Raw genomic sequence first — 21,942 nt, 5'->3', positions numbered from 1 at the left:
CATATGTTTATAGTTTTTTATCATTATTGTTAAGGTCAGATTCTTCACCTCAGTATTGAACTATGTAAGGATCAGGTTCCCCTTCATGGATCACTGCCTTGTCGTAACGGAGGGGCTTGCGAAACTCGATGAAGTTGTGAGCCCTACTGTGTAGGGCCACCCAAGATAGACAGGTCACGGCAGAGAGTTCTGACAAAATGTGATTCACTGGAGAAGGTAATGGCAACCCACTCCAGTATTTCCTGCCAAGAAAACCCTATGGCCAGTCACAATACCATTAAAGATATGGCGCCGGAAGATGAGCCCCCAGGGTGGAAGGCGTCCCACATGTTACTGGGGATGAACAAAGGGCGATTCCTAGAAGCTCCAGGACGAATGAAGCGGCTGAGCTAAAGCCAAAAGGACGCTCAGCTGTGGATGTGTCGGGAAGCGACCGGAAAGTCCGATGTTGCAAGGAGATATATCACATCGCAACATGGAATGTAAGATCTATGACGCAAGGTAAACTGGATGTCGTCAAGCGAGAAATGGACAGATTGAACATTGATATCTTGGGTATCAGCGAGCTCAAGTGGACCGGAATGGGAGAATTTAACTCCGGCGACCATTATGTCTTTTATTGTGGGCACGAATCCAAGAGAAGGAATGGGGTCGCTCTCATAGTAAACAGAAGAATGGGCAAAGCAGTGCTAGGGTACAACCCCAAAAACGACCGAATGATTTCATTTCGGATCCAATGTCACCCTTTCAACATCACAGTTATCCAAGTCTATCCACCGACCACTACTGCTGAAGAAGCGGACGTTGAGAGATTTTATGCGGACCTACAATGCCTTTTAGACTGCACCCCATCATCAGACGTCGTTTTTCTCATAGGAGACTGGAATGCTAAGGTCGGGAGTGACAAATATTCGGAATTATAGACAAGTTCGGTATTGGCGAGCCAAATTAAGCTGGGCAGAGGCTAGTAGAGTTTCGTCAAGAAAACGACCTAACCATAGGGAATACTCATTTTCAACAGCACAAGAGGCGCCTGTACACATGGACTTCACCGGACTGTCTGTACAGGAATCAGATGGACTATATTCTTTGTCGGCAGAGATGGAGAAGCGCAATACAAGCAGTAAAAACAAGGCCTGGGGCCGATTGTGGCACCGATCATCAGCTTCTTGTTGCCAAAATTAAGCTTCGAATGAGGAAAACGCAGAAAACTGGAAGGCCTTTCAGGTATCATCTGGATCAAATTTCATTAGAATATGCTGTGGAAGTGAGGAATCGATTTCAAGAATTAGATCTAGAAGACAGAGAGCCCGAAAAGATGTGGACTGATGTTCGTGATATAATACATGAAGTTGCTACTAAGGTGGTTTCAAAGCAAAAAAAATGCAAGAAAGCAAACTGATTATCTGAAGAGGCTTTGCAAATAGCTGAGGAAAGGAGGATGGCAAAAGTTATGGGGGAAAGAGAAAGATACAAGGTTCTCAATGCAGATTTTCAGAAAATAGCAAGGAGAGATAAGAATGTCTTCCTGAACATACAGTGCCAAGCAGTTGAGGACAACAGCCAAATAAGGAACACAAGAGCTCTGTATAATACAATCAGATATCAAAGGAAGCTTCTGTGTTGAGCTGGGCGTGGTAAAGGACAAACGAGGCAAGGACCTCCCTGAAGACTCAGAGATAAAGAAGAGGTGGCAGGAATACACAGAAGAACTGTACAAGAAGGACCCGAATGTGCAAACCCAACATACGACGGTTGTGATTACTGATCTCGAGCCGGGCATTCTGAAGAGTGAAGTTGAATGGGCTTTAGCCAGCCTTGCTAAGAACAAAACTAGCGGAATTGATGGCATTCCAGCTGAGTTTCTTCAAAACCTCAACCATGACGCTCTTAATATTCTGCATACATTATGTCAGAAGATTTGGACAACCCTGCAGTGGCCACAGGATTGGAGGAGGTCAGTGTACATCCCCATTCCAAAGAAAGGCAGTGCCAAAGATTGTTGCAACTACCGCACGATCGCGCTTATTTCGCATGCTAGTAAGGTGATGCTGAAAATCCTCCAAGTTAGGCTGCAGCAGTATGTGCATCGGGAGCTTCCGGACGTGCAAGCTGGGTTTCGCAAGGGCAGAGGAACTAGAGACCAAATTGCCAACCTTTGCTGTATCATGAAAAAAGCAAGAAAGTTCCAGAAACGCATCTACTTCTGCTTTATTGATTATGCGAAAGCGTTTGACAGCGTAGGTCACAGCAGATTGCGGCAAGCTCTCCAAGAGATGGGAGTTCCAATTCACCTCATCTGTCTCCTCAGGAACCTGTATGAAGGACAAGAGGCCACAGTCAGAACTGGGCATGGTCTTACTGATTGGTTTCCGATTGAGAAAGGAGTGAGGCAAGGCTGCATACTGTCGGCCTGCCTATTTAACTATATACAGAGTGCATCATGAGGAAGGCCGGTCTGGACGAGTCTTCAGCTGGAGTGATGATTGCTGAAAAACGTATCAACAACCTCAGATATGCGGATGAAACCACTTTAATGGCAGAAAGTGAAGTGGAATTCAAGAGACTTCTGATGCGCGCACAAGAAGAGAGTGAGAAGTTTGGGCTTAAACTGAACATTAAAAAGACAAAGATCATGGCGTCTTGCCCTATCAAGTCTTGGAGCATCAATGGACAAGGAGTGGAAGCTATGACAGATTTTCTCTTCTTGGGCTCCAAGATTGCCTCGAAAGGTGACTGCAGCCATGAAATTAGGAGACGCCTGCTTCTGGGAAAGAGAGCAATGGTTAGCCTTGACCGCCTAGTAAAGAGCAGAGACATTAGTCTGCCAACCAAGATCCGTATAACTCGTGCTATGGTCTTTCCAGTTGTGATGCCCGTTCTCTTTGCCCCAATAAACTACTCTTGGTACCTGAGCTTCTCTTACCTCCGGATTTCAGGCTTCTGGATTCTAAAGAAGGCGAAGTTGCGTTATTAGGTGGTACTCCTGTTGAAAAAAATTGAAATCGTTACCCAGCGCTAGAATTCATACAGAGGGTGGGAAAAACATTTGCATTTCGATAAAGATATCCAATGCATTGCAGAAATTACTATAAATATTCTACTTATATTTTACTATCACCTCTTGTATACTGTAGTACTTGCTTTTGACAGAGAACATGTTTTTAAAAATGATTCTCCTCCATCAACTTACTTCCCCAAAACGCCTCAAAAAGTGCACTGCTATTAAAGAGTTGCTGAAATACTATAACTGAGTAATATGTTCAATAGGCTTAAAATATTAGTTCCCAGATTAAGCGTTTTGGACACATATAAGCCTTTGACTAATGTCTTGTATAAAACGCCCCAGACAATATTTTAGAAACGTTTTTAGAATGAATTGCAGCGCGTCGCTGAGCCATATAGCTTATGAAGTTTGAGGAATATTTAGGCCAAACGACAGCAATACCGAGCGCTAAAAATACCTATTGCATCCCAGGTCAAGATATACATATAATTAGCTGCCAGTAGGTCTGCGCATGCGTTATGACCAACGGTTACTCCACGTTGTTTGCATAACACAATTTTTTCAGCGGCACTAAATCGTCTTACTATATGGTGGACACAGTAAGCGCAATATCCAATAATGCGAAATAAAACAAATTTTATTCACAGCTAAGAAGGTCAATACTGCCTCCTTTGTCAGTAGATACTTTCAGTAGCCGTAGAAGACGGCACACATTTAAACAAAAAGAAGCTGTTCTTCAGCTGAGTAATCGCAACATTTTCGCTACTACCTTTTCCGGCCTCACGTCATCTACCCTGAAGGTTCGTCAATTTGCCTGACGCTATCCTGGGCACGAATACAAAACCAAGGCAACCGATCTTAAAGCATAGAAGCCGCATTGCCAGCGGCGTCTTAGAGATCTGGACCACAGCAATATGCTTTTCCAGGCGCCTTACACATAAGACGAGCAATCATGTCATTTAATCGGGGCTGTGTCAAAGAAATCACTAAGAGTGGGAAGTAGCTTAGGACGTCTTTTGCATGACAGCACCAAACAAAGCGTCCACGCAATAACAGCGTTGGTCTCCCTTCTCACCTGAGTTCTCTGAGCGAAGCGGTCCTGATAATCTTGTCATGTGATGTGTTTCTTGTGGCTTCTCAACACACTTCCACGAGGAACGAGAGGTCATATCGCCAGCCAACTACCACCTCGTACAAGCAGGCTCAAAATATTTCCTCGTAACGGGGACGATGATAACACCGAGATGACAGAACGGGGCGCTTCACGGTAGTGCGATAATGTACCGCATGATTTTTTTTTTACGTTTCAGGTCGTTATTTTAATCCCTTCAAGAAAAGGTCGATGCAATCGGTCTAGGTATAATGTACAGCAATGCGGATTATCCGATATATTTGTTTAACTTTTGATCTTAAATTTTGGGGGTCCAACTTTTTTATCAATATGAATGCAGTCAAGATAGAAGTGTAATGTAGGTTATATCGTACCGTTTGGCAATGCAGAATGAAAAGGTTAACGTTAAATACCTGAGATTTTCAGCTCCCAATAATGGCTTACTTTTGGAATTTTGCAGAGGGGTTTTGAGGTAAGTCAAGTATAATAATTTGAGGATTCAAAAAACCTTTCAACCATTTACGGTACAGTTGCGTCAGAATGGGCAAGGTGGCTAGTCTCATGGAATATTCAAGAAATATAAATAAAAAAGGGTAAATAATAACATCTATAAGCAATCATATTGAAACTGTAAATAAATAAATTATATATAAGAAATGTCTACCACGAGCCTTAATTTCAGGCTTTGAGTCGAACGCAATTCGTGCCCGATGGGAGGACTACTCTTAAGCGGCAATGCTCGTTGGTACAGCTGCGTTTGTGCGGAAGCTAACACATGCCCCCTTCTATAATATAATGGTGTGCGTACAGTAGTTGTACATAGCATGCTTTATCGTAATACAGGCAAAGAACAGTACTGACAGTAAGCGCGTATTATGCTGTGTAATGTAACTCTTATTTCAGTGTCCGGAATAGCGTAACATGCACATAGCTTGATTCCCTAATGTACATGGGAGCAGCATGCTATGTATAGTTAAGTGTAATATGTTGTTTAAGTTAAATACTATAGAGGTTGTAGATGTCCTTATATTCGCATAATGGAATATCAATGCTCTACTATAAAATGTAGGGAAGTTTATCTATTAACTTCAATTATTTAAATTGCAAGGTAAATTCTTTAATGAGAAGTACAGGCAAGCCCATTGTAGCGCAGTGATTGTTTTATGCATTAGAACGGTGCAGGTGTATTTCGATAGATTTTCAATCAATATTGCATATATGTAAAACGTAATACGCTATATCCCTCTGCTCGTAAGCTTTAAAATTTTTGTACACATCTAAAAACGTGCGTTTACAGTTTGTTCTTCTAGTCAGTAATTAGACAAGTGCCTAAGTTTTGTTTCATTACTAACATCTTTGGCAAACCACTTTAAATAAAGCATGTGAATTTCAGCATCGCTTATAAGCTTGCACTGGGCTAAACCCCTTATTCTCTTCAAGAGCTTAATTACCCCTAATTTGAACATGGTTTAAAAGAAGTTTTAGACGGGCTAGATGGTTTTCAGCTTCAGACGACATCCTTAGCGCAAAAAAAAAAACACACGCACACGAGAGAAAAGGCGGGACAAGGGACAAGCGCTACCAACATCTGCCTCATTCTTAAGAAAACTAACAACATCGATCGAACTCTTTGTCAAGAAGGGGTCATGCACACTAAGGGTGTGTAGGTGCTTTTTAAGAAACAAACTCAGGACATGCTGCCAGGTACCATTCTCACTGACCACAGACCGAAAAGGTACGCCCGGTTTGTGTGTTTTGGCTGTGAAAAAAACCGATAAGGAGTTACACCTGCTATCACCAATCGCGTTAGCCAACTTGCCGAGTTCCAAGCTTTTGCACAACCCCACGGCCTTTCCTTTAACTCTGGTCTCACTGGACTTCACAGGCACAAAGTTCTTGGAAATAGCTTCATCCGCCCTTTTTCGGTATTCCTCTCCTGTAACAACCACAAATCCACCTTCTTTGTCGGACTGCAGAAGTCTCAGTTTATTCTGCCGAAAGTAAGAAACCACGCTGGCTGTGTAATCCGTGCTTCTTCTAGTAGAGTTGAAGCTCGTAGACTTCATCAAGGCATCCACCCCATCAAGAAGGCACCTCTGGGAGTCCTCTTCATTAGTCTTCCCTGCAATACGCCGGTTCAGCGCAAGCATCTCATGTGCTACAACGCGCGGCTCAAAGCTGAATTTAGGCCCTTTCTCCAGTACCTCGCTAACATCGTCAGGAACCTGCACATCGCCTATCACCTTCAGCACATCTTTTTTCTGAGGCTCCTTGTGTTTCTTGGTCCTCTCAGACAGTAGCACGGAGTTAAGGGTTAGGCGCCACCAAAGGTCTGTCAATCGGGCGGAAAGCTGATTGATCGAACGCAGCTTAATCTCAGTCAGCCGACCTGGATCTAAGGCAAAACATAGAACACGTAACATGTCTTGACAGCGTCGCACCTGCCGCCAAAGTTCAGATTTCAAGCACCTGCAAACACGCCTGAGTAGCCCTAGAGATGGTCTCAAAAACCCAAACAAGGCACTCACGTCCGATGGTACAAGACCCTTTCGAAGGCAGAATGCGATGTATCTTGCGCGGCACGTTGATGCGTTGTTAGTTTTCTTAAGAATGAGGCAGATGTTGGTAGCGCTTGTCCCTTGTCCCGCCTTTTCTCTCGTGTGCGTGTGTTTTTTTTTTGCGCTAAGGATGTCGTCTGAAATTTGAACATGGTGCACAGTATGTATTGAAAGGGCGCACTTACCGTAATCATTGAGCGACAGCTCATCGTGTTGTAAATCAACTGCGTGGTACAAGATGTGAACTCTGTGGCCTTCAGTTGATCTTTCCTCGTGATCTGCTGGTTTGATGCGCAGAGTGTGACCAAGAGTACCCTCCTGTATAAAACACATGGAGTCTTAAATAAACAATTTCTATCTTAAAAGCAGTTGTTTACAAGTTTGACAATTAGTGCACAGCATCAACAGTACTTTTGAACAGTAATGACTTCTTTCCGTCTAGAGGATATTAGGGATATTCCCCTAAGATCTTCTTGCGAATGTAATAATGTATGGAGGAACATTGACAGATTATTTAGGAGCAGCAAGATCCAGCTGAAGGGCTGAACACGACTATCGAAGCAGCCAAAAATTTGGAATCAATACAGTTTTTTATCCCTGGCTAGAAACATTTTAATGTTTCAGGAAGTATAGCATGGGCATCGACAATGCAATGTTGATTAGTTACAGTGAGGCTTCCAAGCCTTTTCCATACAAGGAACAGATGCCAAAAACGATAATTATGCTTAGACGCCAAGGGATATCTGGTGAAGGAAAATAGAGAACAGGGGCAATTTGAATCACGCAATATTGCCGGTGATTTCTTTCGCACGCAAATATTTATAGATTTCATTTGGCATATTTTTTTCCCATGTATGCCAATACGAACTGAGAAAAAACTTGCGGGAATATTTCCTGTCCTCAGAAACTTGGTGCGGTGTTGTGCTAATATTCCTCTGGTTACTGCTCATCTCTTGAATAGCAGTGACATTTTCGGAACCAGGCCACAAGCAGAATTATAGGAACACGAGTTAGTTGGTGGCAGCTTTGAAATAATGTTTGGTACGATCTACCTAATGAATACCAAAAATGGACGGTTAAAAGACTCTGGCCTCTTTTCCCAAACAGCCGTCCTGGTTTATCCTGAAATTAAAACCAGTTGTCTTAAAAAAGTACCAAATGTCTACGACGTGGATGAATTTACAATCCGTACAAATTAAAAATTTGTAGTCAACAAGAAACAGAAAAACAAAAACACTGGGTGTACTTCATGAAATGTCGAAGACGTTCATCCACTATCACAAGATTCAAAACATAACAATAAAACAACGTAAATGTTCTGTAAAGCTTCATCGTTTTTCGCTATTTCGCCTTTTATCTCAACAACAGACGAGGAAAAGTGATGTGCAGCCTAATTAGCAGAAGGGCATTCATCACTTCAGTTTAGGAACTTACTATTTCTAGGCCATTTTCATCGGATACATGCAATGATGCTAAATTTTTTGCGTCATGGTACAAAAACCTTTCCGCCTGGGCTCCCAACATCTGCAAGAAAATAGAGCCAGGGAACACATTATTGGAAATATTTTTAATGCTATGAAATAAAATCTCTTCACCAAAAAATACTGCGGGTGAGCATTTACAACTAGGAACTTTTATCTACAAAATCAAGCTAGCTTTACCTTAACTAGATAACCGCAAAGATTGCAGATTTCACACAGCTGAACGTAACAGCCTGATAAACAGTAAAGTGCTCCGGGGGGAAAGGCCTATCTATGCCTTGTAACTAACGGGTCCGGTTCCGGTTAATGTAAATAAATTGGAAATGTTTCCAATGCATAATATATGCACATTATTATAAACTTCAGATGTATTTTAAAACAATTATAGTGATTTTTCTTTTTGATCTCATCTGTAGTATAGAATCTAAAAATGTATCAGTGAATAAACTGCTGTATTTTTAACAAACATCAAATAATTAAAGCCGCTTATCAATAAATGGTAATTTTTTCAATACCCAGACGTTGATAGTTTTAAAAAGAAAACATTTTTGTAATTTTGGAACAATTGTAATTTAAATCCAGCTAACGAGAAGTACGTGTCTGACAGCACACAACTCACATTCCACCCCTGGATTAACAATACTTAGAGCTTAGCCCACAATTTTACCTGTAGCAACTTTTAACAGCATTTTATGATTTGTTTTAGACAGGAGCAATTTTCTGCCTGTCTGCTTGTCGAGGGATATGAGTAAAGCTAAGTGCCTTAGGAACTGACCGTAAGGTTTCATTCATGTTGCACTGGGAAGATATCAGCCGCTTTGGCTGGTTCTCTAGGGCAGCCTTGGTTGCTCTTCCTCGTTCACACTGGCTTTACGAGGACACAATGTTCTTGAAGGTAGCCGCTGCGGCAGCCTCATTTCAAAATTAAAAATGTGAGAGCCGTTTTTGTTTTCAACCTAAAGATATCACTTGAGTGAAAACAAGTCTGAAGCGCTTGAAAATATCTCAGTAGACTCTCATGTCGTCCACATTCTCGGCCAGAATAGGAATTTTTCTGTCAATGCCTCTTTTAGTATGCATGTCTCATGCGTTATAATTTGGTCCTTGGCACGATGATTGTCAGAAATGCTCCTATAGGCCCGCAATATAATAGGGACTGTGGACATACAGAGTTATTCGTGTATGCACGGTGCACACCGCTTTTACCAAAAAACCTCAGTTATCAAAGCCTCATTTTTTAGCTATAGAGACAGAGTCAATTTAACGCGCATGTCAACATCACAAGACAATTTCACTTGCAAAACGCGTATATCGATCTTGTATCATGGGGGATTGCCAATATCTTAATTGCAGCTACTGCACATTATTTAGGAAAATGTATGGTCGCTCCTCTTCGACCTAGGCATACTACCATGTAGGACTAATACGACTCTCACTACATTTTTTAAATTACACTACAAATAATTCATGTATTTTACGTCATACAAATTTTGGTGATAAGCATGTTTATGACATTATATGCTGCCAGACCTAGATTTCCGAGCTGAGTACAATGAAAAGGTGATGATTACGAAGTTTGACGACATGCATGTCATGGTAAGCCTTCAACATTCCAAAGAATTTGAGAGATATCGTTGTGTCGCATTACGTATTGTCGCCGACAAGTGGTCATAATGTTAAATCATACTAAAATATTATATTCCTTCAATATTGTTTTAACATAGGATGACGCACAATACGAAACGCAATACAATTGAAACTAATAACAGCTTCAAGAAACGTTCACCACACCCCGTATATTATTATGCATATTTGCAGCACATTGGTTTGAGTGGACACCAATACTCAAAGGGAGATAGTTTTATAAAGCAGCATCGTATTAAGGTCTCGTGAAAAATGAAGAAAAAAAATCTAAACATTAGTCGGCAGATACGAAATCACCTGCATGAGCTTGGCTTTTGTGCTGGTGGTACGAGCAGAGGTCGTAGTACCGCTCATTGATTAGCACAGTGTCAAAATGCAAATTTTACGAGTGCTGGTCCTCAAAGTGTTGAACGCACATCGGAAATGCCTCATTATTAGAGGTTACCCTTTTGCTGTAGAATTTGGTTGAAATAACCGTGAAAGAAGGGCGACATAGAAGTCGAGGCGGCCGAGCTAAAAATTCCAACTCTAGCGGGAGACGACAATAATGATGGCCATTAGAGAACTTTACATTGTGTGCTTAGCGGAATAACGAGTCTAAAGTGCCAGAAAGTACAACACGAACGTCGAAAAAAGTTTACCGTATGCACGCAAATTTCAGAAGTTACCGTTTCGGCTTCTGCGTGCTTAGACCAAATATATAGCGGCGTCCTTCTAAGAGAAACCTGATCGCTTCTGTTGAGTAAGAAATGGTTTCTTTGGCTTTGAACACTTTTACTTACAACCACGTGTGCTGCTGCTTTCCCCTGCACTGATCTTGCTGTACCTACCTGTACGTCGCCATAAAGAACAACGTGGTATCCTCTGCTATGCTACCGTATGGATGTGTTAAGAACAGTGCAGCATTAGCTGGAGGAAACAGAGATGCAGCTCTGTGGAGGTGTTCTATTTTTCAACTGTGTAACACCGCAACAAGAAAATATTTCTAGAATTGCACGCAGTGTGGAAGATATCATACTTTATCTTGCTGTTCTCATTTTGCATCGCTTTTACTAGATGTCACAAATCGAACTAGATTTGCTCTTGCATAAAATTTTAATTGCTGAATCATTGCTTGGTGTTTTGGATAGCCGGAAGGAGATTTACTCTATTTACTATTTCTAAACGTTTCTGAATTAAAGCAACTTTCATGTCAAAAGCGGTTCCCAACAATGACAAATGAAATATAGCCCTAATACAGTGTAGAAAGTGAAATGCCTAATGGCTTCACAACACTATAAAATAATTGTTTATTGAAACAATTTTCTTGCAGCTAAGTAATGTAAATTCCTGCATTTCCACTCTGATACTAGCGCCTAGCCTAAACTCTCCACTTGCCGCTCTCACCTTCACCGTGTTAGGCAGTTAATTGAATAGTACGGCCGCAAACCTGCCAATTATCCGGTAACTTGATAGGAGCTATATCTCCCAAATCAATAATGACTACTCCCATACGTTACGTGAATTCAGAATACAAATGTACAATTCAAAAGTCAGAACGACGCTCTTCGGAATGGCATAATTGGGGGATTGATTTTAAGGTATTTATTTCTTCCTGCCGTGAAGTCAGCGCGAAATCTCCTCGCTCCTAAGCTTTCTGTCCTGTACCAATGAAAGAATTCGTTTATTTATCACCTTATTTTTTTATGTGCCGCGATAGTGATTCGCGCTGAAGGCGAAATTCTTCGCCCGGTGCTTTCTGCTGTGAAATTCCTTGAACATAACTTCAGTTTCTTGTAGTAAATACAATTTCTAGAATGTTTGGTCATATGATGTCTGGTAAGTATATTCACCGCTCCGCGTTGCGCAATACGTAGTGCCGAAAATAAGTGGATATGTCATACACCCTAAACAGAAACATACATTTGAGCGCTCTGTTTTAAGTGCGACTTAAAAACAGAATTTTGGGGTTATTAGTAAATAAATTGCAGTTATAGATGAGAAGAACAAGAAATTAAGTAACTGATGGCGCTGAAAAAACTCTACGCTTTTAAAGCCACTATTAGGGCTTAATTACTAGAAACCTGTGAATATTATAATGCTGAATTGCCAGAACAATATGAAGATTTCATTTGCTTCACTCTAACACTGGAAAGAGAAAACGTTTTGTTTGCGTCGCAAAGAAACGGGCAGCTTCTTTCTAGAGTAGTTTTCTTTTACTTCAAACCTGTAAAGTCCTAAAATATATTGAAGGCTTTTCATGTTTCCGTGTTACCAATGAAATTCATTTTTGCACTGCCTTCTTGCTAAAACAATTGTGCGCTTTCATGAATTTTATTCTTAACACAAGCCTAAATCAATTTTAGCCAGCACGTATGATATAGGAGAAAGGATATTTAGCAATTCCAAAATGGCGAGGGTTAAGCTCTTTAGCAGGTATAAGTGCTGCCTGCACACAAGGATTTATTCAATATTTATCCTGTATCAATTCACTACAAATGACGGGGAGCTAAGTGACATACAAGAAGATGGGCCAAATCAAAGTTTTTATATTATGAAAGATTCGAAGCTTTTACGGTGTGGGATTGTTCGAAGACAATATATGATTGTAGAGAAGTGGATGACTTTAAAACGTTACCTGATATGGCTAAATACTGCTGTCTTAATTTAAGAAGGGGAAAGAGTTATTTTATACAAGACAGCAAGTTCACTGGCACATAGCAGGAACCTGGTAGAATGGCCTGTCATTATTGTTCAGCGTTTTATATGACAAAACTATACCACAATCCATTGCTGAAAAGGGACTTGCAGTGGCAGTTCGCAAATGCACACGTTATAAGATAAGGCTATTCACGGCGATGGACTCAGCAGCATTGTGCAGACGAAACTCGAGAACTGCGGTAATCAGGATGTAAAGGTGTAGGTTTCGACCACGAATGTGTGTATTATTGCTAAACAAAACTAGGGGAACGCCGTAGCTCCGCTATTAAGGTTTAGATGCGATAGCCTTTCACACACGCTAAAGTAGTTTTTTAAGTGTTTATGCAACGCCGAGGAGACATCATCATTATTTATGCAATAGCGTTTCACAAGCACGGAGGATGTTTTTAATATTTTTCTTTTATCAATTGTGGACACTTACGTTATGCCGGACAACACCAATGCCGACACCAGCCTTTCTGTGACACGGGCCCTTACCCTCTCACTTAAAACAAAACAATGCCCTTGTGCCGGATTCAGAACAAGCTAATATATAATAGCTAAGAAAAAAACGAATAACAGCTTCGGAACAAAAATGCGATTCGAGATCTTCCTCTCGAATCCATAACTTGATTAAAGAGTTTATAAACCAAGGTAAAATTTCCTGGCACAGATAAATGCTGCACGAAGCGGCAGCTGAAACGGAGGGGTCAGAAAGGTTAATGAACTATTCAGATTTGAAATACTCATCAGCTGTGGTTCAACATTTAAAGAGTGGTTCGAGCTGTAGGAGCCCAAACGTGCAGCAGCATTGTTTTGCAATCTCATTTGAAAGTTAAGGTGATTTAGGACCCTTTATAATTTCTTACAATGAATTCTATAGTGCGTCTCTCAGAGCCTAAGTCGCTTTGGGACGGTAAACCCCACAAGCAAAACCAAACCGATTATTACAGTGCAATAAAATGATGGCGCTAAGGAAAATGTCACGCTCCAGAAGACATATTCTTCACTGTTATGAACTCGCAGGTTATGCCTTAAAAGCAATGCCTACAAGTTAAACGGGAGGAGAGGTTCAATATACAGCATATTGCATGAAGGACAGCCAAGCATGGCGGCAAACTGTCATTGTGTAGGCGTTACGCCTACTCGATTCAAGCATACCAGAGTAAAGAAAGAAGTCATAAAAGGACACGGTTAAAGTAAATTTTTGGCATCCATGCGCGGGCTCTGTGTTAAAACCTTCACGCTATCTAGAAGGGGCAGGTTAGTGGACAAGGGTGTCAAAAAGTACTCCAGATTTCCTTTCTTACCACGTTGAGCAATGGTACAGAGAACAAGATTTTTTGCATTACCTTCAGCGTCTCCGCTCACGTATTATAGCTTAACATTCAGAGGCGAGGCGACGAATGATACATCTGCATGTATTAACAAAGGTGAGGCAGGCACGACAAATGACTATATCCCAGCACATACATTAGCCTTAAGAAAACATTAGAAATACTTCGGTGCAACGTGGTAATATACGTACGTGGTAAGTTATCGGTGTGTTCTCCAGAGTTGTATAAACAAAGAATTCTTTTGGAAAAATCGTACTTTTTTCGAGATTCAGCGTGAGATCATCGGTTATTCTGAGCACTTTTCCGCCATTTGAAGTCCTGCTTTCAAGCATCTGAGGATAAACAAGCCTTGGTGCTGGACCAAAGAAATTATTTAATTAGTCATCATCTACCCGTTCTATACTCAATGCAGGGCGACGGTTTATACCCATATGCCTCCAATAAACCTGGTCCTGTGCTAGGTGCATAATCGTGACTCCTGTGAACTTCTTAACCTCATCCGCCAACGTTTCTGTCTCTCCAGCTACGCTATTCAACTCTTGGAATACAGGGTGTTACAATAAGCAACTATCGGTTATCCTCTCTTCGCGCTACATGTACTGACCAAGCCTATTTTTTCTTGATTTCCATTCGTTGACAGTAACTTGAGTTATTTCTCGGACCCCCTCGGCGCGTCCTATCTCTTAACCTTACTCCTATACCTTTCTTTTCTATAGCCCTCTGCGTTGTCCTCACAATAAGTACAGTCGTTTTTGTTAGCCCCCATGTTTCAGCCAATATATGGGATAACAGGTAAGATGCAAGTGTTATATACTTCCCTCTTAAGCGGTACCGGTAAGCTGCTGCTCATAATCTGCGAGTACTTGCCAAATGACCTCCATCTCAATCTTATTACCCATGTTATTTCCCTTTCATGGTCCGAGTCTGTGGCTATTACCTGCCCTAAGTAGACATATTCGCCTACTACTTCCAGTGCTTCTCTACCTAACGCAAACTGCTGTTCCTTTCCGAGGCTGTTGAACATTACCTTAGTATTTTGCATATCGATTTCCAATCCTACCTTTCTGCTTTTACGGTCTAGGTCATCAATCATTGTTTGCAGTTCATCCCCTGAGTTACTCAGCAAGGCAATGTTATCAACAAGCGTGAATAGTAATAGAGAGATCATGTCCCCTTTCTAAACACATTTCTTTATAGAAACATTTTCACTTTTTTTATGCATAAGTATGGTTGCTGTGCAGCAACTATAGATATTTTCCAGTATTTTCACGAACAGCTCGTCTATACCTGGATTTTGTAATGGCTACATGACTGCCGAAGTTATTAGAAAAGCGAAAATATTTTTCTTATTCAATGAATACAATGCATGAGGGTGGATATATTCCGAACATTTTTTTATCACGTAGTTGATGGTATGGTTATGATCGAAAATAGAGTACCCTTTCCAATGACCTGCCTAACCATTTCCTTTATTGAAGTATACGGTTTTTGATTTTATATCCGATCAACTTAACAAATACCTTATACGTAAGAGATAGTAACCTGAGTGTTCTGTACATTATAAGGTCCCTAGCACCCCCTTTCTTATGAATTAAGATGTCGGTCGCTTTCTTACATGGTTCTGGTACCGTCGATCACACCATGATTTGCGTATACAGGGAAGCCAGATATTTAAGCGCAATATTCCCTCTCTCTTCAAGAAATCTGCAGTTACCTGATCCCCTCCAGTGGCTATCGCTCTTTTCACAGCATCTAAAGTTTTTTTAACCTCATCCTTCGTCACTGACGGAACGCCTGGCTGCTTTTCCCTACTGCAAACCTCATTATTGTCCTGGCTTCTTCGGATACTATACAGATCAATATCGAACTCCTCGCAACATTGATTATCTTGTACATATTCCTGACGACATTTTTCGCATTGTCCCTTAGCGCATACCTCTGATTCTGCCTATGCTTCATTATTTCTTCACTGCTTTAATGCTTCCCCCGTTCTTCACAGCATGCATTATTTTCATCTTATACTTCATTGTATCCGCCCCTTTACGCTTATTGATTAGTTTTATATCTCTGCAGTTCTATCTGGTCTGCTGATTTGGAAGATTTTATACATTGCTATTTATTAATCAAATCGTTCGTCTCCTTGGACTATTCTACCACCCACTTCTACAGCGCAGTCAGTAACGATATCTCTGATGTTGTTGCTCTTTGCTTCAAGGGTAATAGTCATCCTCGCTTAGAGCCGAATACCTGTTCTGTAGCGAGATCCTGAACTCTTATGCCCTCTCCCTCACCGCTAATTTGTCGATAGACTTTTTTGTTAATCTCTTTCGTTCGCTCTTCAGGTTTGGACTAATTCGAGACCTCATCATCCTGTGGTCACTGAATCACACTTTCCCGATTACATCTACATGCTACATAATAGTGGGGTTAGAATGCAGTATGAAGCCAAATTTATTTTAGTCTCCCCTTGCTTATGTTTTTCCATGTCCACTTCCGGCACCTCCGTTTCATGAAGCAGATAGTCATTATTCTTAATTTTTGACGCTCTGCATACTGAACAAGTTACTCCCCCTGTTATTCCTACAAGAAATTCCATAGTTTTCCACTTACTGGTCTCCTGCTTCTTTTTATCTCTACCTTGGAATAGAAGTCGCCACTTACTGCAGTACACTATTGTATTTTCTTTCCGCATTGCCAATTCTATACCACCGTAGAAGCTTTCAAATGCCTGCTCCTCATGACTACATGTAGGTGCGTAGTCCTGTACAAACATCGGTTTATATCGCCTATTAAGCCTACTTGCGTTGCCTGTCATCCCCTCAATAATGTTATTGAGTTCCTCTATATTGCCAGGTATATCTTTATTGACAAGAAAACCTACTCCTAGATCTCTGCTCCCTAGTAAACCTCGTTAACACTGTCATGCCACCACTTCAACGCAGTATATGCATCATCCGGACTCCTAAGCTCACTAAGGCCTATGAGATCTGATTTCATACCCTCTTGTTCCTCTAACAGTACTGCTCATCTGGCTTCACTAGCGACGGTCTAGCATTAAACGTTGTCGTGCTCAATTTCCAATGGCGGCCTGTACGGGGCCAGATATTCTTAGCGCCCTCCGCTGCGTCACAGGTCTGACCACCGCCGTAGTCAGTTGCTCCGCAGCCACTGGAGACTGAGGGCCAGGGTATTATAGGACTGATCATGGGACGCTGTGGTCAATCACTGCATCAGGGTGGCGAACTCCTGTTATGGTGAGAGAATGCGTTGTCGGAGGTGCTCACCGGCATCAGATCACACCCCGATCTTGTTTGTATGGCTCCATCAGCACAAGAATGTTTTTTTTTTGTTTTTTAACCCGGTGGAGGATTGCGAAGCGCTGTGGTTCGTAATTGGCTAATAAACTAGCTACGACAAAGTGCGAAACCAAAAATCAACCACTAGACACACACTTCAATATTAGCCCAGCCGCATTCGTCAAGTATGCGTTAGATTGTTTCCACAAGAAAAGGGCGACGAATTAAATTGCACTTAAAGAAGTAAGCGATACAAAGTTTTGTTCTTTCCCTGCAGGAGCATGCTGCAAGCGAAAAGATGAACCAAGCAACACCCAGATTATTCATGTCTGTAAATGAGCTAATGAACTGAATGGAGAGTTGGCGCTAAAGCTTTATATACATGGGGTGTTACACTCAACGATCTACACATGGAATGTCAAAGGAAATTTTTTCTGCATCACATGCAAATCAATACTCAAAAATAACACAGCACAGCTTTTTAAAGGTACGACCGAAAGCAAACGTTAGAAAATGTCAATAAAAGAACCACCAATGCGCGTACGTCATGACATTAGGAGTAAGAGCAATAAGACTCGTCACAAGAGAAAAAAGACACTATGAAATAAATTTAGTGAACCCAAACTCGAACTGAACTTGACACATAGGAAAGCTCAGTGCACTGTGCTTTGGGTGGAAGTGCTTGCTCCGTACATCAATAAATACTGCAAACTTCAAATTATATGACACGGCTTAGATTAAATTTATGTATGGAATATTGAACGCCTCATGAAATTTGAGGCTGGCGAGGTAGTGTAACTTAGGCAACTTAGGCCGCTGTTTCTGTCTATGTTCTTTTGATTGATGGCTGCTGGCAAGTAATTTCGATTTTCCTAATGTGGACTTTCACAAAAGGTGAACCTCCATTGCGAACTGCGTGGACCTAATATCAGAACCGAATCGAATGCGAACGTTGGAACATCCAAACGGCATCAATGGGAAGCCTGCAGCTTTATTAACGAGTAAAATTTACTTTTCTTTGCTACCTCAGTCAACATACCAGTAGAATAGGTAGTTGTTGGATACGTTAAACAGCCAGTCGCGGCGCTGAAGTATAGTGAGAATAACTGTTCAGGTAAATCTGTAGCAGATAAACACAAACATTTGTGCTGAATAAAAGGCCACAGAACAAATCAACTAAGACACATTTGTGAGTGAATATTTACCAAACGTAAATTCACTGTTTCCTTCAATAGCAAATGATAATCAAGAAGATTATTTGCTAGGAGGCTTGGCTGTTCATTATGCGAATAAATTTTTGGCTGAAGCTGTAAGAGTTGTGTGAAATGACAGGCATTTGTGTGCATTAAATGGCTGCACAACCAGTTTAGTCTGATAACTTCGTGAGAGAAATTCCAACTAAATGAAATTCATTTTTTTGTTTAGTATAAAAGAATAATAAATAAAATGTTTGTTGCTTCTAGGCATGGTTATGTTCGTAGTGAGAATAAACGTTCAAATAAATCTGAAGCTGTTAACACAAAGGCTGCAAAACAAATTACAAGGCCGCAAAACAAATTCGATGTGGTAACTTTTTTGGAGCGAAGTTTTACCTGACTGAAATTACGTTTTTATTCCATATCAAAGGCTGACCAAGAATATTGTGGTTGCTGGTAAGCTTGGTTATTTTCATTTTCAGAATAAATTTTCAGATAAACCTAACTAAAGTCCGTACTGTGCATTTAAAGGACGCAATATAAAATTACTATAGAATTTTGAGTGAAGTTGTAGCTAACTGAAACTTATGAATTATTATGAAAGTGTTATGAAGGTATTATAAAAAAAAAGACCTTTTGTTGGTGCGCTTGGATGTATTCATGTCAGTAGTAGTAGAAAAAAAGCAAAAAAAGAGCTGTTCTTATTCGGATACGAGGGCTGGTCACTTAGGTGTCAAGTATGGTCTCACGTGACCACATGGAGGCTAATCGCGGTACTTTGTTCACTTCTTGGTACGTGTTAAGAAGCCAGATGGGAAGACTCTTGAAGAAGTGTGTTTCACCAGTGTTTCATTTTCCTACTAAATGTTAGTACTTGTTCGTTGTACATTTTTGTCCTGGGAGTGCTATGATGTCATCCGGTGCCGCAAAACATCCTTTAAAGAGGAAGGCGATAACGACTGTGCCAGCTGCGGGGTGGGGCCGGAGTCATTAAATGGGCTAAAATACATCAATAAAAAGGGTTTGTGGTCAAGTGGTATTAGTGGCTTGTCTTTTGAAAACTATGTGCGCCCTCCTTTTATTGCATGAGGAAGACGCTTCCATATATCTTTGCGACATCCCTTCGTAATCAAATATCTAGAGGTAATATATAGCACCCACATTCATGTATGTCCTGCTACAGTCTTTAACCATACAAATAGGTGATGGCTGCGAGAAAAAGCAAAAGTTCATTATAACTCTGATGTTTTGCATGCGTAAGTGTACAACTATACTCCAAAAAGTATTTGAGCATTTCGGTGCTTGCTTGGGAAGGAAAAGATCTTACCCTGCATGACATACCGACACAATATTAAAATAAAGAAATGATTGTTTAGTTTCTTCTTAACTAACTGGGGCATTTGTATCCGATGTATCTGAATATATTGTATTACATTATTATTCACGGCATGTTTCTTCTGAGTAATACTAAAGTTTTTGTATCTTTCGAGTCATTTCATAGCCGTTAGGAGTTGGCGTAAATGTCAACATCATTTAGAGATGTTATGACATTGTTAGACTCTATTGCTTCACAGAGAGCGTTAAGGTCCATTGAAAATAAAAGTGGGTGGTGCGTTACGTAATCATGGTGTGTTAAAAATTTTGAATGTTTTCGTAACGGTTATCATTTCTTCACCCGTTCCAATGCCCGATGTGGCTGCGTAAGCTATAAAATTAGAAACTTTTTATCAATCACCGGTTGTGTTCTGATTACCCACCACGAGGAAGTTTAGTAGCCTTTTTAGTTGTAATCTCTGTTTAGGCCATGGGAGCCGAACATATAATTTTCATGTTAGCTTGAACCTAGCTGCTGACATCTGGAAATAGCACTGGAGGTTTTTTTTCTCCTCCCCGCCAAGGTGGTGTAGTGGTTACGGCGCTCGACTACTGTGCCCAAGGACGCGGGATCGGCTCCTTGCCTTGGCGACCGCATTTTACTGGAGGCGAAAAGCAAGGCGCCCGTGTGCTGTGCGATGTCAGTGCACGGTAAAGAACCCCAGGTGGTCGAAATTTCCGGAGTCCTCGACTACGGCGTCTCTCATAGCCTGAGTCGCTTTAGGACATTAAACCCCGCAAAAGCAAACCCTTTTTCCTCCATTCTTGTTTCTTTTCAATATTGAATAATTTCACTCATAGCGTTCAACTGTGTCTATTATTGAACTATTGGGGAATTCGTAAGTCTTGTCCTTTCTTTTATATTTGTTCTTACTAGTTCCACCCAGTGCTCTTTCTTGATTCTATGGCATTGATTTGCTACAGTATACCTGGGATGAAGTACTGGCCATACAGGTCGCCTAGGTATATCGCCACGAGCCCCTCATTCTCTCCATGAGATTCGTTTGTTCAAGCGCATTGCGGCTGATACTTTTTTGTCTTAGGAAGCCAATCACTTCCCTTACATGATGCAAGTAGTTCAGGCTCTGGGGGCTCTCAGCCCGGCCACATTTCCTCTGTTATAGTTTGCCATGTGAACAAATCTCGACTTCTGCGCCACAATTTCTTGGCCTGCTTCGTGAACATGCATGTACAATGCGTTATTAGTAGTTGTAGATAAAGTTTTGGCCCATGTAGGTCTCAGTGAGTGGTCTGTGTTGTTATCATTTAATAAATAAACATTTTATATTTTTGAACATAACTTAGTTTCACGCTAAAAGGCGTGAAAGCTATTGACGTTGTGCTTTTCTAAATATGTTCTTATTTGGCCGAAAAGATAATACCTCGTAGTAAAGCAAGAGTAAAACATATTTCTAAACGTGAAAAAATTCCAGTATCTTCCATGTTGTTAACTCTCCAGGCGTTTGACACATTGTCATATGCCTTTGCACGTGTATCTAGCACCGTCCGCCCTGGTGTAGAACGTTTTCAGCCAATGCAGCTATCATTGATTATCAGCGTAGATTTTATCCCAATACATTTCTTCGCACCTGATACCTTGCTCACACTGAAGCCACAATAAGCCCGTGGGAACCGTCTTTTGAATTTTTTTTTTCGATTGTCAGCGTTAATGATACGAGGACCGAATGGCTCGCCTTCCAAAGTTCCTCTCTTTCTTTTGCGTCATTGCTTCTTTTGCGTCATTTTGCGTCAAAATGAGAAGCGAACTTTTACTGTGTTCTTAAATATCTCGTGTTGGATGTCATCATGACCCTATATATTTGTTTCTGTCAGATATTCTGTGGTAGGCATCAGCTCCAGTGTCGCAAACGAAGCTGCTGATCTCGAGTTTATACCATGCCCATTGCCAGTAATAAGGCTGGTTTTAAGTATTTTTGTGCCTGGATTAAGCTCGTAAATTTCGCTGCAGTGGACCTTTGCAAAGTTATCCATGTGCTGATCCCGCGGTGATCGACCCGGTCACTATCACAGATACTACTGACTGCTAGAGCAAAGAAAATCAAATTTAACTGGTTTAAGTTAGCATAAACCAAACCCGAAGAAAGTTAGCTCGAATTTACACAATGTTTGCGTAATTTCGCAACTCATTTTGGATTCTACTGGTCCATGCGTTTAAAAACTATATGCTTTATAGCTTACTTGGTACATTTTATACGCAATAAGTTTGTTATCGGCAATCAGTTCTTTAGAGCAGTGAAA

The 21,942-nt window shown here is 41.0% G+C and overlaps 1 protein-coding gene across 1 annotated transcript in view; it reads right to left on the bottom strand.

The window, feature by feature from the left end:
- The window catches only part of LOC146174155 (uncharacterized), a 60,870-nt gene extending 44,238 nt beyond the window's left edge, over positions 1-16,632 (bottom strand). Inside the window, exons 1-6 of the mRNA XM_084585328.1 lie at positions 16,617-16,632; positions 14,009-14,172; positions 8,111-8,200; positions 6,862-6,994; positions 5,938-6,513; positions 2,927-2,986 (exon numbers count right to left, since the gene is read on the bottom strand). Of these exons, the coding sequence (XP_084441454.1) occupies positions 2,927-2,986; positions 5,938-6,513; positions 6,862-6,994; positions 8,111-8,200; positions 14,009-14,172; positions 16,617-16,632 (1,039 nt within the window). The remainder of the gene's footprint in view (positions 1-2,926; positions 2,987-5,937; positions 6,514-6,861; positions 6,995-8,110; positions 8,201-14,008; positions 14,173-16,616) is intronic.
- Between the last annotated feature and the right edge of the window lie 5,310 nt (positions 16,633-21,942).

The sequence above is a fragment of the Amblyomma maculatum genome, chromosome 11 (genome assembly GCF_055883805.1).
Source record: "Amblyomma maculatum isolate TAMU_Amacu chromosome 11, ASM5588380v1, whole genome shotgun sequence".
Lineage (NCBI taxonomy): Eukaryota > Metazoa > Arthropoda > Arachnida > Ixodida > Ixodidae > Amblyomma > Amblyomma maculatum.
Note: the sequence above shows the minus strand (reverse complement) of the source record. Positions and strands in the feature narration are given on the sequence as shown.